This window comes from Monopterus albus, unplaced genomic scaffold, assembly GCF_001952655.1.
Source record: "Monopterus albus unplaced genomic scaffold, M_albus_1.0 scaffold39.1, whole genome shotgun sequence".
In the NCBI taxonomy this organism is placed as follows: Eukaryota; Metazoa; Chordata; class Actinopteri; order Synbranchiformes; family Synbranchidae; genus Monopterus; species Monopterus albus.
In genome coordinates, this window is record NW_018127919.1 from 2,256,498 (window position 1) to 2,283,421 (window position 26,924).

Here is a 26,924-nt window from a genome sequence, read left to right on the forward strand (position 1 = left end):
ACATCCAGCTCTGCGCAGGACCACGGTTCCAGCCTGCTTAATTAGAGTTGATTCCCCCAGGAACATTTAGACTGATCGTGCTGATCAGTCAGCACAGCACAGACCTGCTCGTCCATACAGGCGAGCAGGAAAAGCCCTATGGATGTGCAGACAGACACACATGAGACCTGAGACAACTGCTGTCTGACTTCTCCCTTGAGTCTGACTCCTCCACAGAACAGGGAGCTGGCCTCATATTTTAATTACATCCTTCACAGTAGAAGTGAATGTATAGATTTAACATGAATTGGAGTGCGCTGGGTTTCTTTGTCTTTAGGCAATGATTCATTTGATTATATTACACTAGTGGGGGCTGGAAGATGATGCGCTGTGTTTTATTTTTAACAGCAGATTTTAAAGGTTTGTCCTCATCCTACTGATACACCAGTACCTTATTACTGGTTTGAAGACTGAATAGGAATTTTGGATTGGGATCTAAAGTTCAAGGACAATTTAGATATTTGGGAAATGTTTGCTTCCTTGCTGAGAGTTAGTAAAAAGCAACATTTTCAGCTGTTGTTTAGTGGAAGTGAAACCATGTTGGAGTGTGTATCATGTTGATCATGTGACTGTGTGTCACTGATTGCCCACCATAAACAACAACTAAATATTGCGAGGCACAGATCTGTGAGGCTTCGGCCTGTTGCCAGAGGAGAACATTAACTGTAGAAAGCAGTTCCGAGGACATGATACTTACGCTATCCATTCATTGAGCATTAAAAATGTAGATGACAGAACAATCAGTGGCTCGGGTTTCTTCTCGTGCTCAGGCCACAGCTCTTCTTTTCCCTGAGCTGCTTGAAGAGTTTGATTTGTGAGAAATGGATTCTGACAGAGAACAACATATGAGTCCTGTGACACTACAGGTGTTATTCTCTCAGTGACACTAGTGTCTGACCTCTTACAGGTTTCTGGTGGGTTCACATATTCTCATGGTCTCTCCCAGGAGACCCTGACACTAGAGCAATATTTGTCATGCCTAGATGCCTTCTTTTCCAGAACAGCCATGCCACGAGAGGAGGGAGCAAATCCCACAAGTATCCTTTACAAGAACGCATGCAGTACCCATGTAGTTACACACTAAATAAAAAAATAGATAACACTGTCTATGTAAACAGTATGTGAGAGCTTTACCTTAAATTATCACTATTTGAAACCTTTAATGAAAAATGTGTTATACTTACCTGAATTAGCCAGCCCTAATACTTTTTAGAGAACTGCTCAGTAAACAAGGTTTTCTGATTTTAATCTGTTGTCAATTTGATTAATATGTTTACAATGAAGTCACAGTGACTATCCATCCATCCATCCATCCATTTTCTTCTGCTTATCCGAAACCGGGTCACGGGGGCGACAGTGACTAATTAGATCAAACTTGAGTGATAGTGTTACTATTTTTAATAATGAATCATCAAGGCCAGGGTCAAGTAAAGTAACAGTTGTGGACAAACTCATATGAACGTTGCAACTTGTGTTGTGCTGCTGCCCCGTGTCTGATCTGTTTGTATAAAAAGGGAATTTTCCCCATAAATAAAGGTATCAACTGAGCTTGACTGATAAAATTAGAAAATACATTTTGCTGGCAAGAATGATGGAAACTAAGATTATTATAATATGGTGTGTACTGTAGCTAATTATAGTCATGCCACTAAATTAAGTCAGATTTTAATATATAACCAAATATCACAAATTACAAATATGTGTCAAGGGGCTCTGTTCTTAGACCTTTGAATCAGATAAGAATAAACTACCCCCAACATCCTTTAATGGAAAAACTAGGATTCAGTCAGGATGCAGTGACTTAGACCTCTGACCACCAAAATCCAATCAGTTCATCCTTGAGTCCAAGTGGACATTTGTGCCAAATTTGAATAAATTCCCTCATGTACAGATGGACAACTTGAAAACACAATGCCTCTGGCGATGGCTATTGCTGACAAGAAAGTATAAAAGTGTAAGAAACCTCAGGAAGAGGAGAGATCCCTCTCCCAGGATGGACAGCCATGCAAAAGATGTCACGTGTACAGAATAGAGCATGTAGCAGATGGACAAAAAGGAAACATCATAGATATATAAAGAGCATAATCTAGGAGGATGGTGACTTCCACATGCACGCGAGGCAAAACCCAAGCACACTATTCACACAGGTAGGAAAGAGACACAAAGATGACGTGGTCCCAGGAGAGAGACACTACAGTGCAGATTTTTGTTTGGTGTTGACTCACTAACCGTGTGAATGCAAACCTTGTGAAACAAGAGCATACCTCCCAGAATCGTATCTGTTTTCTGATCTGTCAAGGAAGGGAAGCTGGAGCCGTTCAGTGATGTTTTCCAACTTTAGAATCAGTCTCTGTGCTGGCTGCCAACTCGATGACTACCAGTGCAGCTGTCAGGGGATTTCCTGCTGTTTTCATGATAGTCAAAACATTTTATTTTGAAAAGGAATATTTGACACACACACACACGCCCTGTGTTTTCATTTCTTGGGGGGACTTTACATTGACTTACATTCATTTCCTATAGACTTATTCTAGCCTTAACCATAACCACTACTTCCCTAACCCTAACCCTGACCCTGACCCTGACCCTGACCTCACCCAAACTTTAAAATATGTTGCCAGTCTAAAATTTAGTCCACACAATGTGTGTGTTAACAAGTTTCAGTCCCCATAATGTAAGTAATACAAAGGCACACTCACACACAAAACAAGTCAAATCAATCCACACTGTAAATAAATAAAGTAAATCAACAGTGAATGACTATAAAATGAGTATTTTGATGAGGCTTAATATTAAATCTCACTCCAGAAAGAAACTATTTGAAATAATTTATTAATGGCTGCAGAAGTGGTAGCTGTAGTTAAGTAATCCAAAAAAACAATGTGATTATGAACAGTCTTCAGGGTACCTTTACCCCTCCTGACAGTCTGATACAATAGAAACACTCCCACACTATGTGTTAGCATGTGCCTTGTAACTACAGTAAGCAATAAATGTTTACAGTTGATTATTTTCTAACAGCTAAACGAGGTTTTGTGAGAAGCAGCAGTCAAAGTGTCAGTTTTTGATGCTCATATAGAAGTGTGAAATCTTGTGCTTTCTGCCTGAGTGTGCCGCTGACAAACGGGAGTTGTAGCCAGTCACTCCAGGCGCTGCAGCCTCATTAACTGCTTGCTGTGTTGCTACGGTTGGGTTACTGTGGCTGCCTCTCATATGGATGAATGGCAAATGAAAAGCCTTTCAAGACAATTTGGAAACCAATAAGCAGAAAAGCTTCCAGGAATTTTTTTGTCTTATGTGGAAAAATCTGGATGTGGATGTGAATTGTCGAACACAATGAAATCACTTTGCATTTCCGATGATTGTAATTTGATTTATTGCTGAAATTGCCCAAAGAGTATAAGCCGGTCGAAGGGCCAACTGTAGAGCATCGAGGACTTTGTCCCTATGGTGACAATTACAGAACATTAAGGCTTTAATTAAAGGCTTTAAACTGTAGAGGTGTGACTGAAAGCACAGGTGTTCCAGTACAAGCAAAGTGCGGAAAAAAAAGATAATTTCAAGAAAAACATCAGTAAGAAATTCATTTCGAGCATGCTTATCTTTGTTTCAGTGCCATGGACTCTCTGCAAAATGATATCACTTTTCAATCTGGACATTTAACATTGAGATGATTTCAGTGCCTGAGTATACTTATAAAAACTGTGGGTGGATGTAGAAAGTGAAAAGACAGGGGAAAAACAACTCTCCACCCCCACAGTATCTTTTTGAAGCTTGCTACTCTGCAGTGGAGAGTCAGAATGGAGGCAGATATAGAGAGAGAAAGAGAATGTGTGTTAGAGAGAGAGAGAGAGAGAGAGAGAGAGAGAGAGAGAGAGAGAGAGAGGTTTGGCTGGTGAAGGAGTTCAAAGAAATAAGTGAGCACAGCTTTCTCTGTGACTGCAGGCTCAGACAGGTGCTGTACAATGTTTTGGGTTTAATTAAGTCTGGTGTGCGACTGAGACAGGCAGAGCAGCAAGATGCGGGCTGTTGAGCACAGGCATGTGCAGAGAGAGAGGGGGAGGTTTGCCAGAGCTTTGGCCTTATTTTACATGTTGAAGTTAATTGAAAGAAACAAGCACTGCCATTGTAGTTACTCCCTTCTCTGTGTGTGTCTCATACAAACACTTACATGTACAAATGCACTCACATGGCCCTTCCTCGCTTTTGCAAATGTAGCCTTAAAATGTGATTTTTCCTCCTATTTCTTTCTACCACCTAGTCTGTGTTATGAAATTGAAGGTCTTTGTCATTTCTGAATCTCAGCCTTCCAAAGGTTCTCAGTGTTATGATGTACTGTATATATGACTCATTGTGTGTCTACTCCTGCATCTTGTAGGTGGCGACCTCAGAAAAAAACAGCAGAGGATACCATTATATCCTTGCCAATCTGGTGAGTGCTCGCAACATGAAACAATTCAACACAACACATAAAAAAAACAGAACATCACTACTTAGTGTGATGCAATGCAGTGCAAAGAAATGCAGCAGTCTCAGCAGTACAGTCAAACTTTGTGTCCTCAATACAGTATATGGCTATAAAAGACTTACACTAAGAAATAAACTCATGACTGACAAGCTCGAGCAGTTTTTAAATGTTTTGTCTTTGCTGCTAATGAATCCTTGCTCCACTGCCACCTAGATGTGCTTTTTTTTTTTGCTCTCAGGGTTTTTCCAACTTGAGCCTGGACAAGGTGTTTTCTGGTGGTGCCAACATCACAGGCTTTCAGATCATCAGCCCAGACAGCCCCATAGTCCAGCAGTTTGTGCAGCGCTGGGAGCGTCTGGATGAAAGAGAATTTCCAGAAGCCAAAAACACTCCACTGAAGGTCAGTGAGGCACAACATGCCAATACTGTACATTTTGTTTAACGTTTAAAAAGATCTCTTTACTGTCCTTCCTCTGCTTCCAAGTTTTAAGGTACTAACCAGTGGCAGATCTAGAAAATTTCAGGTGGTGTGTTCAGGTTGGGGCTCAGACTCAGAGAGGGGTGGCACATTTGAAAAACATGTAAAAAGTAAATGAAAACCCTAGTTCTATGAAATAATAAGCCATACATTACTAAGAATCAATTTATATCACATTTTGACTCTGGCATGGGTGGCCAATCAGATACTGGGGCTGGCCAGTACTATCCCTGGCCATCCCTGGATCTGCCCGTGGTAGTAATGCTGCTGGAACCAGAGAAAATATGTCAGTCTGACTACTGTCACTCAGACTTTGCTAAAATAACTTGTCCACTGCTTGTCCTTGAATAGAGGCAGCTTTCATATGCGAGAAATCTTTATGTAAATCATAATGCAAGACTTTTCTTACTTTTTACATTGATAGCAGTGCTTTCTGTTTATACTATATATAAAATAACCTTACTGTGCACTGCAATATTGTTTTTGATCTGCATGATGTCACTGGAGTTTCTTGTTGCAGTACACATCAGCACTAACCCACGATGCCATCCTTGTGATTGCGGAGGCCTTCCGGTATCTTCGGCGGCAGCGAGTGGACGTGTCTCGTAGGGGGAGTGCAGGTGACTGCCTCGCCAACCCTGCCGTGCCCTGGAGTCAAGGCATCGACATAGAGAGAGCCTTGAAAATGGTGAGACTGAGGGCGCTAGCTGAAAAAGCGTAGAAAAAAAATCAGCTGGACATGGTTTTAGGTCTAAGACCTTTCAACTCTCATCCAAGAGGCTTCATCAGTTCAAATATGCCCACCAGGACAATAGGTGGGGATTCAAAGACAGGTAACGACTCTCACTGATACTGGGCTATAACGACTCAGTTATTAGGGGACATTGATGGCCATCAAAGGACTGAAACACCACCGAGAGGGATAAATATCTCCAGCTCAACACCAGTCGGGAAGAACTGATGAAGCCTCTTGGATGAGAGGTGAAACGCCTTTGACCTAAAACCAAGTCCAGTAGATTTTTTTTTCTACGCTTTTTCATGTAAAAAAGCAGAGCTGTTCGCAAAGACAGCAAGTATTTTATTGTGGTTCAGTGTTTGCAAAATCATCCATTCCATTATTTTTGCAGTTTTGCAGTCTCATGCCCCCTCAATATTCATCAGATTGATTTAAAATTAGACCGCAGATTCACTCCAAACTTACCTGCTACAACACTTGCCTCTCCATTACACTGGGAATGTAAAACCTGATGCTACTGGAAGTACATATTTAACAAACATCATACCTGGGTAACCAAATGGCATTGGGGTTTGCTCTCTTTCTGTATCTTAGAAACAGGTGTTAACATTTTTTTCTTGGTGCCTGACAGGTCCAAGTACAAGGTATGACAGGAAACATCCAGTTTGACTCGTTTGGTCGACGATCTAATTACACAATCAATGTGTATGAGATGAAGTCAGTAGGTCCCAGGAGGGTAAGTAATTTCATAACCCTGGAAACGACTGTTATAATTTAATTAATGTGTAGTTAAATACTCTGCAGGTTTAGCATAATGATGTACGGTAGATATCAGCTCTGTGTTCTAATAAATGTAGACAGGTTTCAAGCAGCTCTGTGTTTCAGTTTGAGGTTTCTTGGCATGCTGGCAGTACGCAGGTTAGCGGTGACTCTGATTTGGACAGAAGCTACTAGTTGCCCAGTCTTGCAAAGCCAGCCCAAATCATCCCTTTGAGGGTTCAGTGTGGAAAGCATCCAGCTGAGAATCAGCGGAGCCATGTGGCTGGATGCTGAACCAATATATAAATGATCAGGGAGCGGTGGTTTAGATGATTACATTACTTTAAAATGATCCGAAACACTACCTCACACTTATTTAGAAACAGATTTCATTTAATAGTTTAGAGCTATTGTGGTGTTTTCAGAAGAGCCACTATTTACTTTACAACTTGAAAATTTGATACTAATATCACCGTCAGCTTGTGGGCTGACACTGCAAGATTTTAAGTTGATGTGGAATGTGACTTCAGTTTTCAGCATTGTGGACATGGACATTTTCTGAGACAGACTTTAGACCATGATGCCCAGGCAAACTCTCCATTCAACCCTACTGTAATGTCATTATGAGGCAGGTTTGCAGCTTTTGCTGGTCAGGTTTTACAGTTTTAGTCTTAACAGACATTCACAATACTATTTCCTTGTACTTGTAGCATTAACCTCTAGAGTCCCTGCGTCCTCATATGAGGACCGCACAGCTTGGGTTTCCAAAGCTCAGGACTCTAGAGGTTAAAGTGCAAAAGAAACTAAATTGCATGTTTACTTTAAGCTATAGCATAAAGACATGTGCTGTACATTAGATGTAATTGGTGCTTTTTTGAGGAAACCAGTATCCAAATAAGAGAAAATATTGATTTTTGGTCATAAACCCAATAAATCAGCCTTTGACATTGACAGAAAAGAACTGTGAGCTGCAGCACACATTGGTTTTCCACTGCAGTGTTTGTAATTGGTGTATGACCATGGGTACGTCACGTCTTGCACCCTGGTTCTCTAACCAAGCCAGTAAACATCCACTGAAGGAGATGTGCACTTGCTCGGAACATTCATTTAGCTAGTTAGCTTGGCAGCTGTAGCACTTGTCAATGTTTGTTAGCCTACCTGCTGAATGATTAGGCTATTTTTCTTCAATACCACTAACAAAACACTGTTTATCTCTTTATTAGCTTGTAAGCTACAATTACCAGAGCAGGTCTGTTCACAAAGCCATACATCAACCCTCTGCCTGGGGTTTAACAGGTCATTCTAATATAACTTTCTTTCAGCAATAAAAAGACAATAAATGAGATAATCACTTGGCTTTTGACAACAAAAGATAGCTCATTTTCTCATTTCAGTTTGACGTTAATGCATAGATGTATCTATCTCTGGATACTTTGGATTGCACTACACCCACTGCCCCGCTGTAACTGGCTCTGTATAACAGAGCAGTCCAAAGGAAAAAAACATGAAACACACAGAAACCCAGAGTGCTATGGCTTTGTTAGCTCCATGACCCTGAATTCTGACAAGGTCCCCACAAAAGCTGGCACCAAAAGGAAGTGGCCCCGTAGTTCATCTCTCAAGGCAACATAAAGTACATCACATCAAAACTCAGTGTGAGACAATCTGCAGCGACAACAGAGTGAGTACTCTGCCTTGTAGCCAGCAAAGTTAAGAGAAGTTGATTCCTTCCTGCCTAAGAACATCAGGAATAAACATAATGCAGCTACTGGAGTCATCTCCCCTTCAGCAGACATAGGCCAGTGTTTGTTGTGGTTTTAGAATATACAGTGTGTTTGCCATGTGTAGTGTTAATAGAGAGTAGAACAACCTACTGCACAGGTTAGATAAGGCTATTAGAGTTATTATTCTGGTATTAATTTGATCATTCTTAGAAGCGCTCTGTTGGTGCCACTTTCTTCTTATGTAAGAGAACATTTGCTGAGCCAGGAATAGATTACTCCTACTCTGCTGAAGTGTAGCCCAGGTGAAGTGAAAAGCACCACTACAAGCTTTTTATAAAATTGGACATAAGGAAAAACCAACACTGTCTACAGCTGCACAGGTAGAGCTGACTAACTTGGAGGCTCTACTGTAAAATAAATACATAAATACATCTTTCTGATTCTTGTAATAACTCTGAATCTTTGTGTCTTTTCAGATTGGCTATTGGAATGAGTACGAAAAATTTGTATATGTAATGGATCAGCAGGTCACCAACGAGTCCTCTTCTGTGGAAAACCGAACAATTGTGGTCACTACTATTATGGTACACTTTTAAGCAGGTTTTAAGTGTTTCACCTTAAGATTTCTGCCACTCAAGGTCAAGGTGTCCATTTTTGCAATCTGTCCTGGGAGGGTAGAATTATTTTGTTTTGCGTTGCTTTCCATCCACTCACTACAAGTTGAAACAGTCGATTCACAGAGTGTTTCAACTGTATCCGTGTGGGTGCCAAAGCATTTTGGTTTTTTTCTATTATAGTGGGCTGTTGTAGTAGTGACGTCACAATAACGGCTTTGGTAATGATAACTATAGAGATAGGCACCGTCGTATTCACATTCAGTGCATACGTAAGTAAACGCTTCCCTCTCGTGAAGTAAACTGTCAGTGACGCTGGGGCGAGAGAGTCAAATCGCCTGTGCCCCACTGGAGGCATAAAATGATCTGCACACAAGGTGGACATAAATAACCAAAGGTTGTATCCTTTGGCTGTTTATCCCTTTGTTCAAATTCACCTTAAAACTTTGACACTGTAATGTGTAATTGCAATGTGAGGTTTCTCTAAAACCAGTGCTCCCAGTATATTAGGTCCAGGTTTAGAGTACTTACAGACATTAGTTGAAGGTTAGCAATCACCAGCCATTTTTAAATGTAAGATAAGGTGCACCTTATCTTACATTTAAAGCCATGGCCTCTTATTCCTTCTGACTTTGTCTATTATGTTTCCATGTTAGGCAAATTCAGAATGTATTGTAACAGTCATACATTCTCATTTCACTGTCCAGAACTATTGTCCCCATGACCAGGCTGGAAATGCAGCAATATTCAGAGACAGGGAAGAACAAAAAGAATTGTGCCATTGCATTATTTTCCCAGTGCCTCTGATTTGAATAAAGACAACTGTCACTTTAAAGGCACCACAGTCATCTCATGCCATGTTGCTTTCCTTACATTCCATAACTTTAAAGAAAATGCCATATTTAATGAAAGCCCACCATTTTATTGTTGGGTGCAAATCTTTCATTTTGTCTTTTATCATTGCAGAATTGTAACGAATGTAAAGGACTAGTTCAGACAACAAAGGGTTAGAATTTTTGAATAGTCTAAAAGCACAACAGTCTCCTCTGAACATCACTTCTCCTGTCAGTCAGATCAACTGTGAAAAACACAAAGCAAATCAAACTGAGTCATCAGACTGAATTTCTTCAAGGTGGCATTACTTTGTCTAAAGGAGGTGTGATGGCAAACATGTTTTACACTGAATTCCAAGGCACAGAGGGGGTATACTGTAGATAAATCAACCCATACAATCAAGACATGATGCAGATTATTTTATTGTCACAGCAGAACACACGACAAACAAGCTGTGTTCATAAGACATTTTACTTGGTCATACAGCTAATCTTCTGATCCACATATTTTTTGCAGTTTGTTAGACGAATGAATCGATCTCTGTGTTTTTGATGCCTTTTATCTCTACTGTCACTGATGTTTACTTTATGAACTGGAAATGAGATCCATTCAGCTTGTCCCGCCACCTTGTGCCATGTTGATGCAAAGCACAAGCAACCCCCGCCTATCATCCGTTTCCACAGGTTTAGATTTTGGATGAGGTTAGTATGAGGGAGCCCCAACATTTTGTTCTGCCTACCTTTATATGTGTTAGATGCTTTGTTCCTCCCACTGGCCCAGTCGGCCTCTCTGCTCCAGCAGCGGCCCGCTTTTTTACTCTCTGTTTAACCTCTGCTCTATCTTTTTCTGTTCTCTACATCTGCTCGTTTTTCACCCCTGCATGTATGCATGCTACAGTACTAATCAAGGCCTTGTGTGTGACCCTTGAGGTCTGGCCACTGTGGATTTGGGCTTTTTTTATTATGAACTCAAAATCATGTCTAATTAACAGGAAGCTCCATATGTGATGGAAAAGAAAAACCATAAACAGCTGGAGGGGAATGACAAATATGAAGGCTACTGTGTCGATTTAGCTTCTGAAATTGCAAAACATGTGGGAATAAAATATAAGCTGTCAATAGTGCCGGATGGGAAGTATGGAGCCAGAGATTCAGAGACCAAGGCATGGAACGGGATGGTGGGTGAACTGGTTTATGGGGTAAGTGTCAGTCCACCTGTATAGCTCATAAGGGGAGGGGGTTAACTTAATATTTTATAGTTTCCTGCATCATTCTTTGAGTCTTTGCATATGTGATGCATCATTATGATTAATATCACCAAGTAAACGATCTCATTTGATCAGTTTTACTTTGTGTTTTTAGTCAAAAAATGTGAAACCCTCTGTCACTGGTAGCAGCAAGAAGCCTTGTAAGATAACATTCTGGTGGTCATTATTTTACAACTGTATTATACCTGATAATGCAAAAAATATATTATTCATGCATGGATACAATATTTCAGTGCAGATTTCTCAGTTTAACCTGTGTAGTTTCTGCAGTTATGACTACCCCGGTGTTAGCAGTCTAGATGGACAGGAACAAACCCTTTACTATGTTTCTGCATTAACACTGAATTTGAATGGACGTTAATTAGCCATTCAGATGTAAATGACCTGAAGAAGAATAAGTAACGGCCAGCTGCATTCTAGTGAGACCCTTCTTAACCTTATCTAAGATATGAATCATCTCGATTAAATATTTCCATATTTCAAGTCAGTGCGGGTGACCCAGTTACAACACCACTCTCCCACACTGCATACGATTGTCACTGCAGTGAGATGTTAATTGATGAGCCTGTCAGGCATTGCAGAGGATCTGATGGAGGTGAATTTAACAGGCTGATTCACGTTTCATGGACTGCTTACATAAGCACCCCCACCTCTGTCTTCCAACCCTGTGCTTGATTCATGGAAGCGAGCTGGACTGAGACAAAGACATTAGCCAACACAAATGCTGAGTGACTCATTTTCAAATGGCAGATTCCCCTCTCATTGGTAACATCACAGCACAGCTATTCAGTATGTTCTAAGCTGCTGAATTTCCCTGTTTCCAATCAGTTTACTCCATGAATTCCCTTGAAAGCTGAGTGCCTGGCCATGCATATGTAATTATAAGACCGTGGTTTGGTTATTGATTTGACTTCAGGTTCATCAATATTTCTTTTATTAAATTGATGTTTAACACTGAGGTTAGTTATTCATGGGTTTTTCTGTAAGACTAACTCCCAGTGTGCCTGTTCCTGTTTTTACAGAGAGCTGACATAGCTGTGGCTCCTCTAACTATAACATTGGTACGGGAAGAAGTGATAGACTTTTCAAAGCCCTTCATGAGCTTGGGCATCTCCATTATGATTAAGAAGCCTCAAAAGTCCAAGCCTGGGGTGTTTTCCTTCCTGGACCCACTGGCCTATGAAATTTGGATGTGTATAGTTTTTGCCTATATCGGTGTGAGCGTGGTGCTTTTCCTGGTGAGCCGTTTCAGCCCGTATGAGTGGCATCTGGACGAGAATGATGAGGCCAAAGACCCTCAGAGCCCCCCTGACCCTCCAAACGACTTTGGGATTTTTAATAGCCTGTGGTTCTCTCTGGGCGCCTTCATGCAGCAAGGATGCGATATCTCGCCAAGGTTGGTTGGCTGTTGTTCATTCTGCACCACCTCTCAGATGTCTTCATCATCTCTCTGCATTTTATAGTCCCACACACATTCCATTTTGCCATGGTGCATATATGTTATTTTGAGGTTTGCCGTCCACCTAACCTCATGCATCACTTCACTGCACTTTGCTGCTATACTTGAGCTGGTGTGATGCTTTGCATGCACAAAATAACTCAAACCCACCATGCTAAGGGCTGTAAAATGCACAGGGGTCATTACATTTCATTCAAAACGGTTGCTTGAATTCCTCATGACTCTTGGAAGGTTACCGCGTTTTTGCTGCATGTCACATTTTACGGTCATCAACTTGGTACATATAATGTATTTTGTGTGGAAACACCATCATCAGCACTACAAATGTATTTTCAATGGCTGTCCAGTCATCTCCTCTATCCATTCATCCATCTGCTGTTGTGGTGCCCCTGACCTTTGCTGAAAACAGCTAAGAAATGTTTTTAGAGTTTCTGATTGATCTGACATTGAATGGCATGATTAATAATGTTCTTTCATAAAATGTGCGTTTTTAGTGATAGGGCATATCATTTCCTGACTTGCTTGTCTAACATACATTTTAATGAGCCACGTTTAGTTTGCTTATACAATGTAGTTTCTGATTGAGTGCATCTAGTTTTTCACTGTTTCCATATCTTGGATCCTCAACTGTTCATTGGGGTGTTAGTGTGGTGAGTAGCCCTACTGGCAGATTGGTATTGAGATGGCTGATTACTGCATCTGACAGTTATAGTTTGATGCTGCAGGCTAAATATAATACCCAGGTCTTTAGTTAAGCATAATTTTAGTGAATTCCACAAGGATGCAGAAAGGAAGAAGCTTCTGGAAGGCAGAAATTTGCAATCTGCAAAAAAATCAATGAAATGGAGAATGTTATTTTAGGACCAAAAATTCATGCAGGTTTTGAATGGCAGCATTTTCCAGGTACCATTGGAGTTACCAGAAGTGCAAACATATTCTTTGATTTCGATAAATCACATCATCTGTAGTCTCTAGTGCAGTTTTTGTTCTTATAACCTCTACTAATTGACCTTAATGTGATAACAATCCTGATTCTGAGCCATTTACAGCTTTTTTAAAATTTCTTAAGAAACACTGTTTATCTGAAACCTTGATGCAACATATTGTCTTTTGTGACTCCACCTCTGAATAACAGAACATTTACCGCACAACTTTAAAGCAGTACAAGGAGAACACAATACTTAAATGCGCTATGAGAATATGTTTGGAAAAATCCTGAACAATACCCCTGTAGTGCAGTGACGTAGGGCCAAAGAATCCTCATTTGATAGGAGAAATGTGTGTTAATCAGAGAGCTGTGCATTCAGTGTGATCGTGGAAGTTGGGAACAGCAACAGAGAGAACAGTCACATTTAAAACTATGAACCCAAGGTTCAACTGAGGCACACGTTTGAAGTTGGAGCAAAAACAGTGAAAAATTGGTTAGAGACAAATTAGCATGGTGGGAGTATCTATGTGATGGAGCGCTTTGGCTTACCACACCCTGACTGCAACAGACAGAGTCTTATGGTGCTTTTACTTCAGACGTGTTCTGTCCTCTGTGGTCTAAATTTGTGGTGGAGAGTGTTACATTCTACATTTAACACTCTAATAAATGCCGGCACTCAACATCACACACTGAGACTACAAGTAGTTAAACTGCCAACATTAAGTTTAGTAGGTTCATTTCACAAAGGCAAGAAATGTACACAATATACCAGGACTGTGTTGTTCCTGTAATTACCCCAGGCTGCAGATGGCTATACCGGGCAGTGAATTGTTATGTAGTGTAAACGAATTAATGCAAAAATGTTAGTATGGAGCACCAGGGACATGTGAAATCTCTCAGCTAAGTCTTTACATGTCAAACCTGAAAGCTAATAACATGAAGACACAGTCATAAATGATCTTTCTTCCCCTCCTTATGTAGATTTGAGCGCACTGCTCTCATGTCTCTGCCTGCTTTATTTCTTCCTCCCAGGTCTCTATCTGGGCGTATCGTCGGGGGAGTGTGGTGGTTTTTCACCCTCATCATCATCTCCTCCTACACAGCCAACCTGGCTGCCTTCCTCACCGTGGAGAGGATGGTTTCACCGATCGAGAGCGCCGAGGACCTGGCCAAACAGACTGAGATCGCCTATGGGACGTTAGACTCAGGCTCCACCAAGGAGTTCTTTAGGGTGAGTGTCTCAGCTGGCTGTCATCGGTACTGTCACTACACTGCATAACAAGAGCTTCTCCAAACAGTTGTTAACGCTGGCCAAAAGCACAGAGCTGAATGCATCTCTGGAGCTTTCTGTGGGTTTTGATTCTGCCAGGCAATAAATCAAATGAGTAATCAATAAAAGAATGTCCAGAATCCCCAGTTATGGCACTTCCAGAGTATACGATAACAGCTAAGCTGATCTCATATTTTTCAAGTGTCAGTGCAAAACCTTCAGTCTTCATTGACTACCACAAAACTATATTGTTATTATTAGACTTAGAAATCAATGCCGGTTATCACCCTGGCTGCAAATCCATTTTGTCCACAAAATTAACTTTGGTATGCTACAAAATCAAACATTTTGTTCTCTAGTTGTTCACTGCTTGGGAACAATTCAGCTATGCCACTGCGACAATTATGTGCCTTCACCCAACTGTCTGTAGAGTCATAAACCAAACTGTGATTAGCCTCATGGCACCTCCACTAATATGTAGATTCATTTCTATCTCCATTGCTGCAAAAGCAAGGGCACACATACTTTCATCAATGTCAAACAGTGCATAAATGACTTATAGTAGAAAACAGAAAAAAAACAGCTTTAAAAACACTATTAATATAGACTGAACAGACTGTGTGAGCCAGATTATCAGTGTTTGTGTTTGAAACCTTAGAAAAAACTTTCAAGAACTACAAGATGTCATTATAATTCCAATTTGTTGGCTTCTGTCAAAAAACTGCAACCTTAAAGAAGGCGTGCTGTTCCTTGGAAATGGAGATGTCATTCACATCCAATGTCCAGCTCAGAGCTGTGTCTATTTTTAGCCCTAGTCTGCCTTTTAGTGTGATAGCTCCAAATGAGCCTGAGAAATTCAATAAAAAAAAAACCCTTATGCCTTTAAACGTGTGTTCAGACTTTGCCTCAGTCTACAGGGAGTTATAAAGTTGCATTGTACTATTTGTAATGTAAATATGATAAGTAATGATAATAGAGCATGCTCCATTTTGCGCTCATTCCTGGCAGAAGAGGGCTTTCCTGTTAGGACAGAGCCACTCAAAACATCATCAAATTAAAGCATCCATAGCCCACAGGAGAAGAGGCGACAAAGACAACAGTTTGGTAATACAGTATGTGTTGGATAAAAGCTTCTCATTCCTGTTTGTGTGTTTAAGAGCAGAGTGTAACGATGTTCACAGGGATGTGACCAAGTAGAGGAGTGTGTAATGTTTCTGTGACCTAACCCATTTACAGTATAAAGATGTTCCAGCAGAATGACGTGAGCTGCTGTGCCGAACTGAACTGAGGTGTACAAGTATAAAAATGGAGCAATCACCGTGATCAGGAGAGGGTTTTGTGTAACTCACTGTCTCCTGCACTGCACTGCTTTAAAACTTTGTTCTGTTCAGGAACTATTTTAATTACAAAGAGAATCCAATGAACTAAAGCAGAATAGACTGCAATAGAATATATCAACTGCTGTCAAAGATCTGTTTAGGAAATTTAGCAGGATACAGTTTTTTCCATAACTGCCAAATACATGTATTTATATATATATGTAGCACATCCTGTGTCATTTAGTGACACAGAGACTCTGTGCAGATTTTCTCTGCCTTTATTGTGTAATAATTCAAATTAGACTAGTAGGAGACACTGTTATGACGGGAGGAACAAACAACAGATGTGATATTGAACAGGACACTCAGGTTTATATGAGTCATTTGATTGCGGCAACGAGCAAAGAAGCAGGGACACTGGTGTTTTTTGCAGTCAAACTTTATATTCACTTGTTTTAATACTTACGTTTACATTTAAGTCAATGCCATCAACAAAACAGAACCTTTCTACCTGACTCCATTAATTTTATTGAATTAATGCTATATAAGTGTTGATGAAGTGAAGCAAGAAGATACTGTAAGCGAATGGCGCACGTGGCAGTCTTAAAGTACCTTTTTCACGTGTTTTTTGGATGTTTTTTAGATTAATTAAAATTCACCAAATGTATTAAAACTGATGTAGACACTTCCTGGTGACTCATCACATTAAAAGCAACTCCACAAGCAGCAGTTGCACTCTGTTGCTATGCTAATCCTTGATCATTTGGCAGGCTGTGATTTGTCAAAGGTGCTCCTAAGGAGATAATTGACAGGCGTGTATTGACTTCATCCTGAGTAACGCATATTCTTTCTCTTTCTCCAAACTGGAAATGTTGGTGCAGAGGAGCCATTTCTGAGAAATGGTGTTGAATTATGGTGATGAAAAGCTAATGATTAATAGGAACTGTAAATACCTTCTGAAGTGGTCTTCACCTAATCTCACTGCCTCCTCAGTGCACATGACACGGCTATTTTCCAAATGCTGACTTCTGTTTTCGGTTTTCAGAAAGGCTTTAACACACTTTTTCCCAACGTCACTGTGATTTGCAAAGCTTTTAAAAAGATTTTAACTTATATCTCGATAGCATGTATAATGCAGCTTCGAGACCTTAAGTGTCATCTCGGGTTCAGGATGTGTATAACATAGTTAAAACAATATATTAGCTCTACATTTTAGAAAATGTGCTTATTAACTTTGACCTACTGAGTAAATACGACAGTTGATACCACCCTCTTGTCTCTTCATTAAATATGAAGCTGGAGCTAGCTTAGCTTAGCTATAAAGACTGGAAGCAGGGCAAACATCCACCCTGGCTCTTTCCAAACACATTACTTTGTAATGTATGTATCCTCAATCTTCACATGCTTCTACTGTAATCCAGTTGTGTGATATACAGTGAATAATGTTAAACTGAAAATCACTGGTCTTAAGCTAGCACAAAGAGGAAGTGTGGGAAAGTAAGACGAGAGTTGTATGAGATGCTGTTTCTTTTTTTTCACAGCATTTAAGTGTGTTAAGGAGGAGTATAATTACAGCGGTGCTGCTAAATGAGCCATGCTATTATTTAGTTACATTATTAATTTGTTTTCACTGATCATGAACATACAGTAAATTAGTTTTAATTACATACTTCACCATGCATATAACTAAGAACTGCATGCAGATAAAAAGAAAACATCAGAGCAATTGCACATGCTTTGTTTGTCCTGTCGTCTCTGTTTTGGGATGACAGCGTGACAAAAGTACACAGAAGGCCATGAGTCACTGCGCTTCTGTTGCCCGCTGATAGATGATCTGGTAGCTGGAAGAATATGAGTGTAGGAAAGACTTTTTTCTGAATGGATGAGGGGTAGTAAACCTAATATGACCTTTATGTCAGTATATATGTTTTATGTTACACCAGTCATTAATGAAGAATAATATGCTGAATAAGTTGACTTTGTTAAGCCATGACTGCTGTAATAAACAATTCCTCAGTGCACACACAGTAGATGTCTGACAACATGAGGGGTTTCACAGATTTCAACTATTGCTACCAACTTGCTCCTGACAAGCACGCATCTTCATGTTACCCAGAAAAGAACTGCTGTCTTCACACTATGGTCTGGCCTGTCATCAGCTATTATTGTCATGTTAAGGGTGTTTACATGAACACTCAGCTGAACTGAAATTGTGCATATGTCAGGAATGATTCACTCACTAGCCTGAGTCCACAATCCATTACATCTCTGGTGAATTATTCATGTAGCCGTGCACAACACTGAACTGACATGGTTTGTCAGTTAACTCTGACGCCTTATTTTACTTTCACTACCGGATGTGATTTGGGACAGAGCCACACAACCACTGAACACACAGTCTGGATGGTCACACAAACCTGAGTCCTCTACTCTATGTCAAATATTATAAATAAACACAAAAATAATACATTATAGTGTGGTTAGCAAGAACAACTCAAATACTTAAACATGCAATGCATAATTTAAAACAGAAAAGTATATTCATAAGGATATTCAGTTTCCAATTCCAACTATAATATGTGTTGTAAATGAGAAATGTGTAAAACTGTCATTAAATAACAAAATAAAAATAAAATGCCATGAATAATTTAAAGGTTATACAGATAATCTGATTTTCTCAAAGGGTTTTGGAGTCACATCAGATGCTTAGTCATACTTTTTCTACGTCCTTTTTGCCCGATTATGAACCTGACCTACATGAACCAGACAAGCATCCCCCTGAAAAGAATCAGATATCTTTATTGTCATCACACCAGGATGACAAAATTAAGTTTGCAGCTACCAACTTGATACTAAACAGAACAATAAATGAGGTAAATACTGATAAAAAGAGCGATAAAAATAACAAAGTTGAGTCTAAACGGTGTCCAACAGTGGTAAATAAATAAAAACATTTCAACTCAGAGTTTTCTTTGAGGTGCACCTCTCTCTCCAAACTCAGAGTAGAAGGTCACATTAGCTTAGGTTATTGCATCTTTCTGTTTTTCTCCTCTACTGTAGACCGCTGTGTTTGACAGTTCCCTGGTGACCAGCGATCGGCCTCTCACTGGCCATTTTTAGCAGCGTACTGAGTGTCAGAGCAGGGCCATGGTGTACGTGTCTGTAGTCACTCCAGCTGGCAGCTGACTGGACCGCAGAGGTGACGCTGTCAGCCCTGCTCTGAGCAGGTCAAACGTGTTAAGGACAGGGTCATTACGCAAGGAGCTGTATGCAGTCAAACAACAAATACCGCTAACTATTCAAATTGGTGTTTGGCTTAATATCATGTGGATTTAAAAATATCTAACCATGTTAGAACCGATGACTATACAATAAGAAGTGTCAAAACACTCGTAATTTCAGTTTGTTTTTTTTGCACTGGATTGGTTTGTGTTTGTGTGGCACATCAAATTACAGGAGCATCGTTCATATTTTTGAGAGACTGAGCTCCTTTCTCTGTTTGAAAAATTGGCTACTGAATTATTTTGGATTCAAAATGATAAAGACAGATCAGCGGCTTTTAAAAAATGATGTACCCAAAAATATGACCGACAGCTTTGAACCATCTGTACTTTACTTGAGTATTTTCACTCTAAGAACTTCATACTTTGACTTCAGTACATTTTAGAGGCAATATTGTACTTTTATTCAAGTAACATTTTGAATGCAGAACTTTTACTTGTAACTGTGTATTTTTACAGTATTGCGCTGATACTTTTACATAATTAAAGGATTTGAATATTTCTTCCACCACTGCATATACAACCAAAGCTGCATGTCTTTGGACTGTGGGAGGAAGCCGGAGTATCTGGAGAGAACCCACGCAGGTATAAGGAGAACATGCATACTCCACGCAGAAAGGCCCTGGGTCGGCTGGGGCTCAAATCTGGAACTTTCTTGAAGTGAGGCAACAGAGCTAACCACTGTTTCACTGTGCCACCATGCCGCCCTGCATATACAGTATGATATAAAAAATTAATCTAATATTTTAACGTTACAAAACTACAAACTAAGCCCAAAATAAGTTTATCAAAATGACACCTCTGACATCTGACTCATTTTGAATGAACAACTTGGTGTCCTTCACTATAGACAAAGCCATAACCTCTAAAACCTCCTTAAGTGATACCTAAGAAGATTCTTCCACGGTAGGCCATAAGAATTTCATGTATGAAAAATCTGTGCACAGATTTTCAGTGGAGAACCTACCCAGTGATGTTTGTTCACAGTTTCATTCACTACACATCATATTGTAGTATCACAAAGTGTGCTGAGAACATGAATGTGTTTTGAACAATTTTATTTCATTAAAAATCAAACTAGGATGACTGTGACTGGCTGTGAGCTGCTGTTAGGAAGCAGAGGTCAGGTCTCTGTTAATACTGATACTATACATGGCCTGCAGTTTACTTCTGCTGAGATGCCATCTTGTCAGACTTCAGGCTGCTGGCAAAAAGCCAGCTACCTCTGCTGCAGCATTTACTTTTAAAGTGTAAATCTGTCAGACCTCTGCCCTCTGTGTGCTGAAATGTTCAAATATATTGCACTTCTGGCTACAGCGTAAACTGTGATACCACAGCGGGCGCTATAGTGACTGAAGACACCTGCTGTGACATCACTGATAGGGCGTGGCCATAAAGTGCAGTGGCAGCAGGAGAGCTGTGTTCCTTGTGTGATTCACAGATGCCGTAAAAGAATAGTTAGAAATTTCAGAAAAATCAGATAGTTTGATGACAAGATTGATATCACTTACATGTTCTTATGTCTGGAGCTAGAGCATGGAGTCCATAATGTTAACTTAGCATAAAGGCTGTATTTCTGATTGTGTATGCATTAAACCCACGAGATATAACTCACTAATTGGAGAGCTTCAGAAGTGCCTTAATTGCATCCATGATTTCATCCTTGAATCTTCGTCCCACCCACGTAAGATATGAGATAAAAATGCAAGAAAAAAGTGCGACAAGAGAAGAATCAAGGAACCATGTTTTCCTCCAATCCAATAAGCATCCAGTCATCAACTAATTTCTGATAAAAGGGTGTGTTGTTCCATAAAAGATGTTCACAATGCATGGTCTCATATTCAGGAATAAGAGTTTTTGGATGTCCTTCAAGATGGCAGAGCAGAATGACTTGACGGTCAAGTGAGAATCAAGGAGTGAGGAATGATTAAATAAGGGAAATGGGATTTACCCCAGGTTAGCTGTTTCCCTGTGTACTGTTTTAATGCTAGGAGACTGGGTGAAAATAAACGTTTTTTTTCCTCATCCTAGGTATATATTTTATTTCATTTTCCCTTGTGAGTTTTATTGTAAAAAGCAAATAACAAAATAGATTACAGGACCAATAAAATCAATAAGACACTTTTCAGAACCAGAATAGATGTTGATCTTTACGGCCCTCATTCCCATCCTAATCATTTTTATGCAGTCCCCAGTCATCTCCTGGTTTTAGCTCCTTAGTGCACAAAGTGGTATTGATCTTCTCATGTCTTGGTAAGAGAGTGACTAAGCCAGTTTCCAAAAATGTCTACTCTAACTCAAAGCCATAGCGGCTCATTATGGATGCTTTCTTGGTTGTCAGTGTTTTATTAAGTGCATAACAGAACTGTTTGTGTCTTCTCTCTGTGTCTTCAAATGCAGCGCTCCAAAATAGCAGTTTATGAGAAAATGTGGTCATACATGAAATCAGCAGAACCCTCAGTGTTTGCCAGGACAACACCAGATGGGGTTTCCCGAGTACGAAAGTCGAAGGGAAAGTTCGCCTTTCTTCTCGAATCCACTATGAATGAGTACATAGAGCAGCGGAAGCCATGCGACACCATGAAAGTGGGCGGAAACCTCGACTCTAAGGGCTATGGTGTGGCTACACCTAAAGGATCTGCATTAAGGTGGGTGGGATAATATAACAATATCTTCCATGTTGTTATAGTATTCCACCTACCCTGATGTCTCCTTTTGTCATTCTCTTCTTCCTCACTCCTGAATTCTTCTTTTTTCTAGTGCATCAATAAGTAAACAGTATTATGACTTATTTGAACGGAATGAACACGTTCAGCCATTTCCATTCTGTCCTTTGTATCTGGTTTGTGTCTTTGTTACTTTCTCCTTTCTCCTAAGGTTATTGGTATACTATCCACATTCAGTAAATCAATTTGAATGTTGGTGTGCATTGTGACATTCCACAACCTTGTTTGTTTTGCCCTTTTCCCCTCAACCTCTCCTCCCTCTTGGTTTCTGTGGTGCCCTTTTGCATTGCTTCTAATCCAAACCTGGAATATTTCTCTAATTAATCTGCTAGTTAAATGCTGCTCTGTCACTTGTGATGAATGTTAAGATGCATGCAGTATGTTTTTTATTTCTAATTCAACGATGACAAAATGTCCCCATCCCGCACACTTCAGTTACAGGCAATGTAACCCTCCATGCCACCTCTCTAATATTTAATATTTCCTTTGCTGTAAAAATGCTTCTTACCCTTTCACACCAGTGAAATTCTTTACCAATTTGTCCCTTCCGTGCTCCCCTGATGAACTATTTTTTACTAATATTCTATATTAGATTTCTCACGGTCCTGTTCATTTTCTTACAAGCTATGTTTTATCGTTTCAAGAAATGCTGTTAACCTGGCAGTGTTAAAACTGAATGAGCAAGGCCTCTTGGACAAATTGAAAAACAAATGGTGGTACGACAAGGGAGAGTGCGGCAGCGGGGGAGGTGACTCTAAGGTCAGCCTCAATGTCACCAAAGTCGGGTATCCTAGAACAGAGTAATCGGCAAGGCTGTAGTCACTGACTGTAGTCTTTGGGCCCAAATACCTGCTAATAAGTTACTGATAAATATTTTAGGTTTTATATTTTAATCTTGCAACTGTGATCAACTGGGAACCCTTTACTTGGCTCATGGAAGAGGAAAAAGCCCAAAAATGCCAGATAAACTAAAGTGCTGGGATATAAGTAGAACAGGGGAAGTGTTTATAATAATATTGTGCATGTCAGAGTAGTTGGTTTTTTGCTTTGGCCTGTGGTTATGAAAGACAGACACCATCTTTTCCTCTGGTTTTTATATCCACAGGCCAACATGAAAGCTTTTTATCATCATGTGGTATACAAATTAATACCAAAATGATTAAAGAAAAGCTCAGCAGTGATCTCACTTAGAAAGATCAGTACTTAAAATGAAATGATGTATGCACTCTCCAGTCTGCTGCCTGGGTGTTAGGGCAGGCACGGGAAACAGCGTTGTCTTGAGGGGACTAAGCATCACAGGCAAACGTGAGAATTCTAATGACAGAGTGACAACTAATGGTCCAGATTTTTGTATCCAACATCTTTTCACTGAAATCCAGCATAAGACTTACAGAGATCTTTGGCTGGTCTTGATCCAAGTCCATTGAATCTTTCCAATCTGACCTTGGCCAACCTGACCTGGCAAACCTGGCTGCAGTTGAGTGTAAGAAATGATCAGGGGCCCCATTTGTACACGAGAATTTGATTTGAATCTTATATTTAATAGAAATTTCATAGTAAAAATAGGATATATCATGTAAAAATAACTGTGACTGAGGGCAGATGCTTTCAGGTCTTAAAATGAAACAATGCAACTCTTGATAAACAGCAGCCACTGTCACAACTGCAGGATGAAAGCACACAGGTGATTCTCACTTTTGTCTTTTAACCACTGAAATGTGCATCTTTAACGTGCTGAAACATGGTCTAACAGTAGCACAAGTAGAGAAGAGTCCTAAAGCCAGTGAAGTGACTTACGGTACTAATGTCTAAAGTAATATCTATTAAAGGTTAGCTAACATTAGCTACTGGTCATAGCAGACCAAGTAAGGCTGTGGGCTGAGTTTTATTTCTATGAATTTAAATGGTATCACTTAATGTCAAGTTAAAACGAAGAGTTAAAATGTAGGAGAACTTGCTTTTCTATACTGGGCGCTCTAGCATAATATATTTGTACTTACACTATTTTAGAGTAGTGCACATCAGGCCCACCTCTGCAGAAAAGTTGGGCCTTGTTACAGATGCTCTATAAAATATTGACACTGTTGAGGACTTTTTTCCAATCCAATCTGTTGCACAGTCTTTCTATAAATGAGGCCCCTGATCGTGTGTTTCAGGTGTCAGGGTGCAGCAAAAGCCCTGCTATGGTTCCATCTCTGCCTCCGCTCCCAGCTTGCATTATGACCACATGGCATATTGAGAGAAAAGAGAAAGGGCAAACTTTGCTGTTATCAACTGTAGTCGTTCATTCCTGAGTGAGCAGGATATGGATACTACCAGTGGGATGACACAAAGAAGCTGTCTCCTCTCACTGGCAATTTGTCTAGATCCCTTGGTTAGAAAGAGAGTAGATGATCAGTGTAACACTATCACATCTGAGCGACACACGTCTCTGTCCTTATTTCACTTTCAGAAATGCATGTGTGGATAATTTAACAATATGATGGAAATATATTGTGTGTAACTACCACTGACAAAATATGACATTAACAATGCAACATAAAATCAATAATAACAATATCATTAGATTGCTGAAATCAAATGCAGCACATATATTAATATATACTAGAAAATAGCTGAGATATTTTAATGCTTTTACATTCAAACAGAACAGTCAAGAATAAGTCATATATCAACAAATGTCTACAGGTATTTGCATTATTCAAAACTGGAAGATATGCTTTTGGGAAATGTTTATTTAATTGGAGAGCATACAGTATGCAATTGATGTGTCCATTTTGGCCACGAGAGTCAGTATTGTACATGGGTTGTTCATGCTGTGAGCTATGTTGTGTGGTCATCAATGTTATTTAGACGCTGTTGTTCTGTTTTGCAGACAGAGTGAAGGGTAAAGTTCTGATGTGGTTTAAATCGGAGGAAGCTGACATTAAGCTGTCCTTTATACACTGCTGCGGGCAGGGTGCACTGAGAGAAACCTGTACACTGTATCAAATCCAATACAACAATAAATACTTCCTCTGTGAAGTTTATAGTTCTAGGAAGATATACTGGAAGGTAATAGTACAGCACTATAATCTATTGCCCTCAAAAATCAATGCCGCTCAGACAGAGCCTCAAAAAAAGCAGAATGTAATGAATGATTAAGTTTCAAAAGTGTAAGATTTATAGTAACTGGCTGTTGTACTGCCTTACAATTCAGTGTTAATGTGTTGATGATATTCTGTCCACACCCTGAACTTAATAGGACGATTTGATTAATCCTCTTTTCTTTCATCATTTTAACACAAATTGTGATTTAACATTTTAGAAAAAAACATTTAGGAAAAAAACAAACAAATTATCACTTTTTTGTCACAGAAGTGTTTAACAAGCATAGCTTTCAAAATTAGAAAAGTGAGTTGGTGAGAGAATAAGACATACTGTCATGTCTCGAGCTCTGTATTGACAATACTTAGTGCTTTTATTTGGCATGGAATAGAACACATGCAACTTGATTTCCCATTAAATGTTCTGTTCTTAAGATTTAAGCATGAAGAAGGAATTATACGTTAATTATACGTCTTCCTGTGGAAACTTGTGTAGTAAAGCACAGCTGTCATCACTAAATATGCCTTGAAGTTATACCTATTGGGAAAAACGGTACATTAATAAACTCTTTAAAATGTCCATACAACTACTTTATAGTGCGTTAAGACATTTATTACCCAGTCATTACTGCTTATAAATGCTAAATAGAGGGACTTGAAAGAAAGGGCTACAGTAAGAACTATATGAACTAGAAAGATGAAATGCAGTAATTTTATTAAGATTGAATCATTTTAGAATTTGCTCACTGGGCCTTAATTCAACAAACAGCTCCATTTCACTGCTGCTAAATCTCATAATCAACCTCTGTGTATCATAAAGTAATTAATCTATTGGTAAAATTGTGCTATTCAAATTCAATAAGTCACCATACATGGCAGCAATTTACTGTTTATTGCAGAAGTTGAGTCACATTTGATCTAAATAGCCCAGCATCACAAATCATACATTAATACCAAGGGGCTTTGCAACCTGTCTATGACACCCTCTAAATGTATAACTCCTCCCAAAAAACCCTTCAATAGGAAAACATGCACTCAGTTCTTTTTTAACGTGAGTCAACCAAGGCCTGATAAATCACATTTTTCATCTGAGTTCACTCTCTGCGATTACATCAGAGGTTTGGGACAGCTCACAGTGTTCTTCTATTTAACAGTAAATGACAAGTGGAGTTATTCACTGATACAGACCAAACCTCAACTGGCAGCATTTTAATGCTGCAATTTTATGTCTGGAACTAAATAATTGGAAACCTATGCTGCTTAGGGACTTGGAAGGAAATCTCAGTCCTTTCTTTCTGTTGCCCTCATGGTGTGTTTTTGACAGAAGTCCCTCAGAAACGGCTCTTCAGCCACATCTGGCTCCATTACGGTTTGTCTGAAAGGCTGCAGCAGGGATAATGAAAGTAATTTATCTCTGTGCTCTTTGAATTTTACAGTTTACCAAATCTGTCTTTATTTCTATCCACATACAAGAAGTTTCCTGTGTATAGCTAAATGTCAACCTTGTCCTCCTGGCTATTGCTTTGAATTGTCCCTGTGCACAGAATCACTGTGTATGAGTCAAATCCTGTTTGGGTTTGATGATGACAAGAGGTTTAGTATGTCTAGGGTTTCTCTAAACCTAGACAGTGCACACTAATATATTGCTCCAAAGCCCATGGCCACCACCTGGTGGTGTGTGTGAAGGTCTTTATCTGATGACCAGCACATCATTATAGTTCAGAAATTAGTACGTATATCTCTTCTTTTATAATACGTCTCTGTATTTTTAATAAGGAGGGAAGGACCAAGTCAATGGAGCTCAACCAATCCAAAATGCAGCCACCGCCAGTCCTGAACGGAGGAAAGGTTATTAAAACAAGGAACACAAAGTGCATGAATATGAATTTTATCATTACTTTAGCTAAATGCTCTTCGCTCAGAGGCCAAAGGTCAG

General features: G+C 39.7%; 1 protein-coding gene across 5 annotated transcripts in view; it reads left to right on the forward strand.

The window, feature by feature from the left end:
* gria3a (glutamate receptor, ionotropic, AMPA 3a) overlaps window positions 1–26,924 on the forward strand; it is a 62,118-nt gene that overhangs the window by 29,438 nt on the left and 5,756 nt on the right. For 3 of the 5 annotated variants that reach the window (XM_020599051.1, XM_020599053.1, XM_020599049.1), the window contains 9 exons: window positions 4,418–4,471; window positions 4,746–4,907; window positions 5,506–5,673; window positions 6,353–6,457; window positions 8,681–8,788; window positions 10,644–10,850; window positions 11,942–12,315; window positions 14,339–14,537; window positions 21,577–21,824. In XM_020599051.1, the coding sequence (XP_020454707.1) occupies window positions 4,418–4,471; window positions 4,746–4,907; window positions 5,506–5,673; window positions 6,353–6,457; window positions 8,681–8,788; window positions 10,644–10,850; window positions 11,942–12,315; window positions 14,339–14,537; window positions 21,577–21,824 (1,625 nt within the window). Of the gene's footprint in view, window positions 1–4,417; window positions 4,472–4,745; window positions 4,908–5,505; window positions 5,674–6,352; window positions 6,458–8,680; window positions 8,789–10,643; window positions 10,851–11,941; window positions 12,316–14,338; window positions 14,538–21,576; window positions 21,825–22,546; window positions 22,662–26,924 lie in introns of all 5 variants that reach the window. The other 2 variants (XM_020599052.1, XM_020599050.1) reach the window with 1 other exon arrangement.